Here is an 11,036-nt window from a genome sequence, read left to right on the forward strand (position 1 = left end):
AAAAAATTAGCCGGGCGTGGTGGCGGGCACCTGTAGTCCCAGCTACTCGGAAGGCTGAGGCAGGAGAATGGCCTGAACCAGGGAGGCGGAGCTTGCAGTGAGCCGAGATCGCACAACTGCACTCCAGCCTGGGTGACAGAGGGAGACTCCGTCTCAATAAAAAAAATAAAATGAAAAAACAGAACAAAACAAAAAAAACCGCAATTAATAAAATAACTCAAAGTGATACTTTTTCTTCCACTCCCCTACCCATTCACACTAGTGGGCTTGATTTTTGGATTACAGAGAGAAGGTGTTATGTAATGTCTTAAACTGGCTCCACCAAATTTTGCGACCATGGGTTACTCTAAGTCTCACCTACAAGATGCTGGAATCACAGGTTTGTGTGAGGATTAAATAAGCAAATCCATGAGAAGTGTTTAGCATGTGTACCATGCGTAGTAAATACTCAAAAACTAATTATCATATCTGGAAGACTTGAGTCAGAATTTTGATTAGAAAATCCTGTCCCATGCAAAGCTTAGACGTGTAGTTATTTTGTGTCAGCTGACCAGAGGAAGCAGCCTGCATACAACTTTTTAAAGAACAAGGCCTGACTGTGATGAGCTTTGGGCCAGACCTTGGATGTATCACATACATATGACACTACCTGCATTTTACGTGGGACTGTTGCATTGTAATGTTTGGAAGACAGATTACAAATGTTTATTTATACTGTCCTGTTGTACAGTCTTTTCAAAAAGATTAGTTATTATACAGTTGTGCTACCATCAGCTCAATTCAGATTTATTAATGGTCTATTATGTGGTTAGCACCTAAGGCTGAGATCAAATTGATCCTAAAATGTAAGTGAATTTTCTTTTCAAGCATGAATTTCCGTTAAGTAAATTATACCTAGAGATGAGAGAAGAACTTGCGATATTCAACTTTCGTTGTCGTGGTAGTTTTGGGTTATACTATTTGTTTGCTTTACTTTTTTTTTTTTTGAGACAATGTTCCTCTGTTGCCCAGGCTGGAGTGCAGTGGTGCAATCATGGCTCACTGCAGCCTTAACCTCCTGGGCTGGAGCAATCCTTCTACCTCACCTCAGCCTTCTGAGTAGTTGGGACTACAGGCGTGTGCCACCATGCCCAGCTAAGTTTCATATATTTTGTGGAGACGGGTTTTTCCATGTTGTCCAAGCTGGTCTTGAATTTCTGAGCTCCAGCAGTCCACCCACCTTGAACTCCCAAAGTGCTGGGATTACAGGCCTGAGCTGCTGTTCCTGGACCTAAATTCTCTTTTGAATATAGACTGTGGAAGGGTAAAATCCAGATCAACAGGAAGCTTTAAAAGGTTTTTACACCCTCACCTTCTCCCTGTTCCCTCCCCAGGAGTATGCTAGTGCAAAAAGCCTGCGTCTTGATTGCTATTCTCTCCTGGGTTTTGGGAGAAAATTGTTTTTGAGGTTCATGTTTCAGACAAAATCACTTGATGTACTTCATAGCTGAAGCAGGCTCAGTTGGCCCCCATTTCGAACTGTTTTCTGTCATGTTTGACCCAAGTAGCAATGGATGAAGTTTGTTTTTGTCCTGTGATGAGAAAGTTTTCCCATTGATATTAACATTCACAGTGACTTTCTAGAATTCCAGAGGGGAGAAAGATATTTTAAAATTCAGTAGCATGGTATCTTTCTATTCCTTTATATGTAATAGTATAAATATATTCTCTTCCAAAGTAATATGAATGGATTTTCTGTATTTTTGCATTCTTGTCAATTGTACCTTAAGGGCCTTTCCAAAGTTAGCCACATGCTCTTAAAGAGTACTGGACTGGGGCTGGCATTCTTGTCACAGCTATGTGAACCACAGAGTCTCTGTTTCCTCATATGTACAATAAAGAAACAACACTAGATTGTCTTTAAGATCTTCTCTAACTTTAACATTTTATGATTACATCTAGTTTCCTTCATTTTGTATTTTAAATAGATTTTTTTAAGAGGGGAGTTTTATTTTTATTTCTTTCAGACACTTCTAAAATCAGTTTGAGGTTTGACTTTTAAAACCTATGGTAGAATGACAATAATCAGGAAAAGGTCTGAGTGCACTGGGAGGTGTTTAGGCCAATACTTGGTCCACGAGGGATTTGTATTCCCGCTATTTAAAGTCTTAGGTTTGTAGTTTTATTTTACTGTGTGGATAAGAGGTGCAGCCAGTGTGTTGACATCACAGGCACCAAAGAGTGTCTTCTGTGTGAGTAGAATTCTTGCGTATATTTCAGTCAGCACATGTAGATTAATAACTGACACTATTGTGTGTATGGATGTGATTCTTAATTTTTCTGCTGAACTTTCAACAGATTGTTCCCTCCCTTGTCTTTGCCTTTTTCCTGCCTCTTTCCTTTACCCCATTTCTGAAAAGAGGCAAATGATGATCATAAAGTTTTCAAAGTGAATTGAAATATTGACTTGAAAGCCATTGATCAACTTTGTGAGAAATAATTATTTTTTATTTTAAAGTTGCTTTGGGATTACTTAGGATCTGTTCTTTTAGTAAGAGCATAATTCATTTGTAACATCTGATCTCACTTGGGTAGGTTTTATTACGGCTTATGTTTCATGTTTTAAAATGGGCTTTCTATAAATTGATGTGGCAAGAATGCATTTAGAAAAGCTGTGTATGAGCTGTTCCTGTTCGATATTATGTAAAAACGTAGTATATGTTTACATGGAGTTTTTTTCTTCTAAGACCTTAGATCTTCGAAAAGGAGTTATACGGGTTTTTGAATATAGCAGTAAAGCAGTTGCTTTGGTGATTTAGGTTAGGGTAGTAGTTTGGTGGATTTTTGTGCCTGGGCTTGTTGGCTTGGTTTTAAACAAGAGATATTCAAAGTATGCTGCTGCTCACTAGCTTGACAACTGAAACATTCCTTTCCCTCCTTCTCTTCTTTCCTCTCACATCTATTCTTCCGTCTCCCAGAGGATGAAAAGGCAAAGCGAGAAGTGTCTTCCTGGACTGTGGAAGGTGATATTAATACTGACCCATGGGCAGGTTATCGATATACTGGTAAACTCAGACCACATTATCCACTGGTGAGTAAATAAGGTAATAAAATCTTAACATTCCAATTTTGAATTTTCCAAAAATGATACTATAGTGAATCATATAATCAGGATTGAGTTTACAAAGAAACTTGCATTTTAGCTCTAGAGCTCTTATATATATCATTTGGGAGCTGTTAGTTTGGCAATCATGGAAGAAGTGGAAAAAAAATTAGATGAAATAGGTAAAACTTTTAAAAAGAAGCATGGGCTAAGGTGGAATAGATATTTTGTTGCTGGCATGATGGTAGTGTGTATAGTCGTCCCTTGATATCCATGGATGATTGGTTCTAGGGCATCCTCACTCCCCACACAGTTTCCAAAATCCACTGATGCTCAAGTCCCTTAAAGTCAACCTTCCGTATCACGGATAGTGCATCAACAGGTGCAGAACCAGGAGGTATGGAGGACTGACTGTATTACACTTTTCTAAAATTATTTTATTATGATATATTTCTCCCTTAATTTAGATACGGCTTTTCTGCCACTCTTTTCGCTTCCTCTATTATTGGCGGATAAGAGTTGGAGTTTTAATGTAAGAATTCATTCAAGTTGAATTCTATTTGTCACCCTTAAATATTTAAATTCTCTTTACTGATGATTTTCTTTTTATAAAAGGAATACATCTTTAATCTTTAAAATTTGGAAAAATAGGAAAAGCATAACAAAATCTCCTTAATTCTGCCTCCCAGAGATAATGACTAGAAACATATTGGTATATATTTACTTTGAGACATGATTTTATTGTTGTCAGCTTGCCAATTTCTTTGGAATAACATGGGTGTCTTGTTATTAGTCTCTGTCTAATTTAAAATCCTTAATGGCCTTGACCACTTTCCCCCTTTCTAAAATGCCCTGCGAAAGGGGTGACATTACCACTAGGAAAAGTAAAGCGTAATCTTAATGAAATATATATCTGTTATAATATTTAAGGTGCCATTTAAAACTTTTAAAAACCTTTGAATGGACTTTTTTTCTCCCCAGTTTTATTTATTTTTTGTTGGTAAATCAGTTTTAACTAACTTCTTTGATGTTTTTAGATGCCAACAAGGCCAGTGCCAAGTTATATTCAAAGACCAGATTATGCTGATCATCCCTTAGGTAAGCTCTGCTATGTTGATGACTACTGCAAAGGGAAGGAATGCTTTTCTTGTAGAAATTTTTCAGTGCTGGACTTCTAATAAATGTGTTTTCAAGCAGCATTAGAACATTAAAGATAATTAAAGATTCTTGCCCCCCCATTAGAAATCTACCTACCTCTGAAAGCACTGTGTAGCTGTTGAAGACTATATTTAAAATAATACTGTATTTTATGTTGTTATGAAAACTTCTAGACTTACTAAAAAAGTTTTAATTTTAATATTCCCTCCTATCTAAATTAAACAATATCTATTTAGGTAAAAGCGGATGGTAGAGACCTGAGTGAATGCATAGCTAAAGACTTTGGACTGTAACATTAACAGAAGTAGTAATGGTGGTGATAGTGATAGTAGTGATGCGAATGTATGATGATGGTTCTCTAATAATAACTGATGTTTATTTTTGCTTAACTGTGTGTCAGGCACTGTGCTAAGTTCTTTGCACGTGTTACTACATTTAACACTTTCAACACTGCCGAGGTAGGTTCTGTTGTCTTCTCCATTTTTATAGATAATGATACTGAGACACCCAGCGAAGATAGGTAATTTGCAACACAGGTCAGTGGAACAGTCTGACCTTAGGGCCTGTACACATAATTAATTTAGACTTTGTAAAATTACTGATTTTGTATGTCAGAGAGGATCAACTCTCAGCAATTTTGTGTGGTTTTATCTAGCAAGTTAAGCTATCTTTGCTTTGTTCTCTAAGAAGTGGGGAACTGTATTACATACATTCTTATGATTATCATTTTAAAATTTTAGTTAAACCCTACTATTTCAGAAAAATTGAAGGGATAGTCTAAATGATAGCATACTGTTGAGGATGTATAATTTCACTATTTTTCTATTTAATCTTAAATGTAGTATTAGCTTGTATTTAAGAAAAACAAGCATAGACAAGGTAAATTCTAACAAATGTTATGCAGTGAAAGTAAGTTCTAGTCCTTAGAGGTAACTGCTATTCCCCTTTATATACAGAACTTTTCAGAACTATTCTGTATGTGTAAGCACATTAGGATCCCATCCCTGCCATCTATACACACATGGAAAAAACTATATATACCTTTTCACCTTGCTGTATTCGCTTAATATGTCTTACAAATGTGTCATATAAAGCCACCTCCTTTTTAGTGAATGAAGTATTCGGTTATGTGGATGTATCATATTTCGTAAGCGAGGCTCCTACTAATGAATGTTAGATCATTTCGAGGTTTTTGTTTATTGCAATTTGACTGCAATTTTTTTGCAATTTGACGACAGTAACTACTCTTACATTTATATCTTTGTCCATGTGTCAAGAGTATTTCTATAGATTGATAATCTAAAATAGTGGGATCAAAGGATATATACATTTTTGATTTTGAGAGAGATTACAAATTTCAGAGATTTTTCCAGTTGTTACTTCCATTAAAAATACATGGATATCTCTTTTTCTGCTATATTTTTCCCCAGCATAGTGTGTTATAAAGCTTTATGATCTTTGCTGATCTGAAAGATGAAAAATGTTATTTTGCTATTATTTTAATCTGCATTTTAAAATTATGAGTAAGGTTGAGCATCTTTTCATATATTAAAGTCATTTATATTTTCTTCCCTTTTGTAATGTTTATTCATATCCTTAAGCTTTTTTCCCTGTTAGAGTACTAGTTTTTTCCATATTGATTTATAAATGTTCTTGGTATATTAACAAAAATAACCTTTTGATGTATGTTTTTAAAACTTTTTTTCCAATTGACCGTTTATGTTTTGTCATAACATTTATTACAGACTTTGAGTATCCTAACATAGTAAAATTTATCAGTGTTTTATTTTACAGTGTGTATGGCTTTATGACCTAGAAAGACCTTTTCGGTGCAGAAGTTATAAAAAATATATTCCTATGTTTGCTTCCAGCATTTTTATGGTTTCAGTCTTTTTTATGTATGATAAAAATCGTTTATAGATCTGAAACTTACTTGGTATAAGGAGTTAAATACGGATGCAACTTAATTTTTTTTCTCGGAAGAATACCTGGTTATTATTTAAAACCAATTATTTACAAAATCAGCCTTCCCTTACTGATTTGAAGTGCAACCTATATTGTTATGTTCTCACATGTCTTTGGGTCTGTTTCTTGATTCTATTCTGTTTCACTAACCCATTTGTCTAATCATGTACCACTGCCAAACTCTTAATTATCCTAGCTAGATCATGTTTAAAATTTGGTAGGCCTTGTTGCCCCTACCTTTCCTCTTTTTCAGAATTTTCCTGACTATTCTTGCATGTTTGTTTTTCCATGTGACATTTAGAATCAGCTTGTCTGGTTCTCAAAATTATCCTGTTGACTTTTTTTTGTTGGGATAGTATTAAATTTATAGATTAATTTTGGAAGAATTGACATCTGTACAATATGGAGTCTTCCTGTCCAGGAACAGGGTATGTTTTTAAAATTTTACTTGACTCCTTTTATGTCTTTCAGTGGTGTTTTCAGATTTTCTTTATGTAGGGATTTTATTGTTAAATTTATTCCTGGGTACTTTATCTTTTTAGTTGTTTTTGTACATAGTAGCTTCTGTATTTTTTAGCTCATTATTTGTATGTGGGAAAGTTACTGATTTTGATAAATTTATCTTACAATATGCCTACTTGCTGAATTCTTATTTCTAGTCATTTACCAGGTGATTCTTCTGTTCTAGAGATATTTAATCATATCTGAAATTGATAAGAATTTTGTCCTTTCCTTTCTAGTTTTATATGTCTTATTTCTTTCTCTTGTTAATTTCATTTGCTAGTATTGCCAGGTGTTAAATAATAGTGCCGATAGCGGGCATTCTGTGATGTTGGTTCTCAGTTTGAGATTTATATTTATCATGTCAAGGTGGTAGCTGGCCATGTTATCAGAATTAACTTTCCTTCTAGATTATTATTTACTTTTACTTTCTTAATTTATGAATGCTGAATTGGATTAACAGATTTGCCAGTATTGAACTATCCCTGGCTTCTGGTACGAATCTCACTTGCATCCTGATGTATTGTGTTTTTTTGAATTCTGTTTGTTAATATTTTATTTGGAATTTTTCCATTAGTACTTGTAAATAAGATTAGTTGATGATACTGTTTTTGTTAGATTTTGAGTTAATTGCTACACTGACTTTATTACTTTTCATGTATGTAAAACTTTAAGCTAACAAATTTTATTCATGAAGATTTTTAGGGCAATATTTTTAAAACTTTTTGAAGTTGGAAATGACTTTTATAGCATAATCTTTGTATGTGTATATAAATTAACAAAGATTTAATGGCAGCACTTATTCCTACTCCTTATAATACAAGTATAATACTTTGTTATGATGTTCTAATATTTTGTATCCCATTTATTTACTTTTAAAAAATGTTAAGTGTAGCCCAATAAAAGGTCACAAACTGGAATTTGAAAAACGCTTACTTTGGTTTCTATTTCAGAAAATAGTGTAATTAATTCATCAGTTGTTGATGTATAGTTGCTTCATGAGATGATTATGAAAGTTATTTGTAAATTCTATGGTACTTTTGAAATATGTATCATTTACTGAGTTTGATTATCACACTGCCTGGCATATAATAAGTACTCCATAAGTATTGGCTGATTTCTAATAGGTCTGAAAATTTATCCTTTATAATTTTTTCTTTAATTGGTTTAGCAAGTTTCCCTTTGATGTTGAAAATGTTTTTTTTAAAAAAATCTAACTTAGACCATCTGAAATTATGAATTACTGTTGTGTGAAACAGACTACTGTTTTTATGCCACAGGTATATAATTATGCAAATAAATATTACATTTTTGCATTCATTTTGGTTTTACTTACCGGTTTTTCATTCCAGGAATGTCAGAATCCGAACAGGCTCTTAAAGGTACTTCTCAGATTAAATTACTCTCATCTGAAGATATAGAAGGGATGCGACTTGTATGTAGGGTAAGAGTTATTTTTTTGCCATGGGGTAGGAAATGTTTAAGCAGTACTTAGACATGAAGTCAGTGGTTTGCTGATTTATAAAGATAGCAAATGTTGTATTGTTAGACTGACTAACACATGCTGTTTTTTTTTTTTTTAACTTTTTTTTGAGACTGAGTTTTGCTCTTTCGCCCAGACTGGAGTGCTGTGGCGCGATCTCTGCTTACTGCAACCTCCACCTTCCGGTTTCAAGCGATTTTCCTGCCTCAGCCGCCTGAGTAGCTGGAATTACAGGTGCCCGCCACCACACCTGGCTGAGTTTTGTAATTTTAGTAGAGATCGGGTTTCACCATGTTGCCCAGGCTGGTCTCAAACTCCTGACCTCATGATACGCCCGCCACGGCCTCCCAAAATGCTGGAATTACAGGCATGAGCCACCATTACTGACCTTTTTTTGTATTTTTAGTAGAGATGGGGTTTTACCATGTTGGCTGTTCTCTAACTCTTGACCTCAGGTGATCTGCCCGCCTTGGCCTCCCACAGTGCTGGGATTACAGGCATGAGCCTCTGTGGCTGGTTTAGCCACGCTTTTCATTAAACTATTGTTAGTATATAATTTTAGTCAACAATTGTTTTCTTCTTAAAAGCCTGTTTCGGAATTAATCTGATGGATAGTCTATAGATGACAATCCTTTTCGTTTATTTTCTGTATTCTTTTTTAAAAGAAAGAAATTTTTTATGATATTTAAAAACATCTTGTCATTTTATTTTCACAAGTCATCATAACATAGGACAAAGTTTAAGGCTCAGAGGGTTACGCTATTGGCCTTTTTGTGAAATACCTATGATGAGTGATAGTAGTGGTTGGTACTTATCAGGTGAAATCACATATTTATTCTGAAGAAAAATATAATACATTGATATTATTTATTTAGATAAGATTCTTAAGGTTTCTATTCAGTGCTTTAAAGTGATTTGATTCTAATTTTGTTTGATATTCTGGAGACTTTCTATTCCTATGACTTACTTGCTGTGATTCTTTGAGGAATTCATTTATCTTTTTTTTTTTTTTGAGACGGTCTTGCTGTCTCACTCAGGCTAGATAGAGCACAGTGGCATAATCATAGATTATATAGATCATAGCTCATAGCTTACTGTAACCCCAAACTCCTGGGCTCAAGCTGTCCTTCCACCTCAGCCTCCTGAGTAACTGGGATCACAGGCATGTGCCCACTACACCTGACTACTTTTTTTTTTTTAAGAGACAGGATTTCACTATGTTGCCCAGGCCCATCTGTTCCTTTTTCTTTTCCTCTACTTTTCCCCATTATAGAAATGAGAGAAGACTACCTCTATCAGTTGATGATTGTTTAGATTACTTAGGATATATATTTTCACATAGAAATCAGCCAAGCTTACTGCTGCTTGCTCGTTAGCCCAATTTTTATATAAAATTTGTCTGTTTTTATGTATTTACATATTATATATTTATATATTTTCTATAAAATTATAATATTCAAGGGGAGATTAATTTTTACTAATCTTCCACAAACAGTAGAAGGGGTATAGATTTCTATTTCTGTGTCTTTTTTTAATGTATTTTGTTCCTTTTTTACAGCTTGCTAGAGAAGTTTTAGATATTGCTGCCGGCATGATTAAACCAGGTGTAACTACTGAAGAAATAGATCACGCTGTACACTTAGTAAGAACTTCACTTTTTTACTTTGAGAAATTTTGTTACATTACTCGATGCTTTGAACTTAAACATTAAGTAGACAAGTTCTGAGTGTCTAAGGTAACATAGGTAAGTTCATTTGAAAGCAAATTTTTGCTTTGTTTCAAATATGGAAAACATTCAACAGTCATTATTCCCATCTTTAAGAATCTATAATATTAAGGTCTGAGGTAGGCTTGAAAAATACCTTGTTTCTGAAACAAGATATTCATAATAAGCATTTCAGTTGAGCTTTTATAAAATGATTGATTTTATCTGCTTTAAATAAATCCTGCCACTACAGACATCTAATATTCTGAAATAAAAAAAAGAATATAACTTCTGATGGTAGATTAGTTAAATGTTTCCTTTTATATCTATAGTGTCAAGGCAATGAACAGTCCAGATAAATATTTGTAGTAAGTATAGGGATTAAAAATAAATAAATAAAGATTGCCTGTCTATCAGAGAGAGACCTTAAGACTTTAGTAGATGAGTGTACACATTATATGAATTAAAAAGAAATGAGTGATAAGTAGTTAATATATGGAAAGCAGATCAAACATGTTCTAGTAAACAAATGCAAATTATAAAGGCCTAGTAAATTTGTATTTTTAAAGATGTTTCTATCTGTTGCTTGTGTGGAGTGATGAAACTGGTCCTCTCTTCTGCTTGGTGATGGTATTGTAAATTGAAAGAACCCTTTTGGAAGGATTTGACCATGTATCTTGAGCTATGAAAATGTTTATAGATTTTTTATTCAGAATCTTATTAATCCTGACTTTTGGGTGTTGTTTCATATGTTAGTATAAGATATATCATATGCAATAATAGCATTTTGAGTATGTTCTGTGGGCCAGGTGCTCAGGTGCTTCTTTTACGTTAACTCGTTCGTCTTACCAACAACCCCTTGAGGGTAGGTACTATTGTAATCTCCGTTTTATAGGTAAGGAAACTGAGGAGGAGAGAGGTTAATTAAATTGTCAAAAGTTACATGACTTTTAAGTGATGGAATTGGCATTTTCAATCTAGAAAGTCTAATTCTGTATGCTCTAAACTATTATTTGTGATGCTATGAGAAGCAGAGAAGTATATTCCTAAATGAGGGAAAAGCCACAAATGTAGTTATTGGTTGTAAGATTTTTTTTTTTCTGTAATTGAGGAAACTTCATATTAATTTAAATTTCCAGTAA

General features: G+C 34.0%; 1 protein-coding gene across 3 annotated transcripts in view; it reads left to right on the forward strand.

The window, feature by feature from the left end:
- The window catches only part of METAP1 (methionyl aminopeptidase 1), a 75,352-nt gene that overhangs the window by 38,082 nt on the left and 26,234 nt on the right, over window positions 1–11,036 (forward strand). For all 3 annotated transcript variants that reach the window (XM_033214873.1, XM_033214871.1, XM_033214872.1), the window contains exons 3-6: window positions 2,958–3,070; window positions 4,120–4,180; window positions 8,059–8,150; window positions 9,748–9,831. In XM_033214873.1, the coding sequence (XP_033070764.1) occupies window positions 2,958–3,070; window positions 4,120–4,180; window positions 8,059–8,150; window positions 9,748–9,831 (350 nt within the window). The remainder of the gene's footprint in view (window positions 1–2,957; window positions 3,071–4,119; window positions 4,181–8,058; window positions 8,151–9,747; window positions 9,832–11,036) is intronic.

The sequence above is a fragment of the Trachypithecus francoisi genome, unplaced genomic scaffold (assembly GCF_009764315.1).
Source record: "Trachypithecus francoisi isolate TF-2019V2 unplaced genomic scaffold, Tfra_2.0 Lachesis_group1, whole genome shotgun sequence".
Classification (NCBI taxonomy): domain Eukaryota; kingdom Metazoa; phylum Chordata; class Mammalia; order Primates; family Cercopithecidae; genus Trachypithecus; species Trachypithecus francoisi.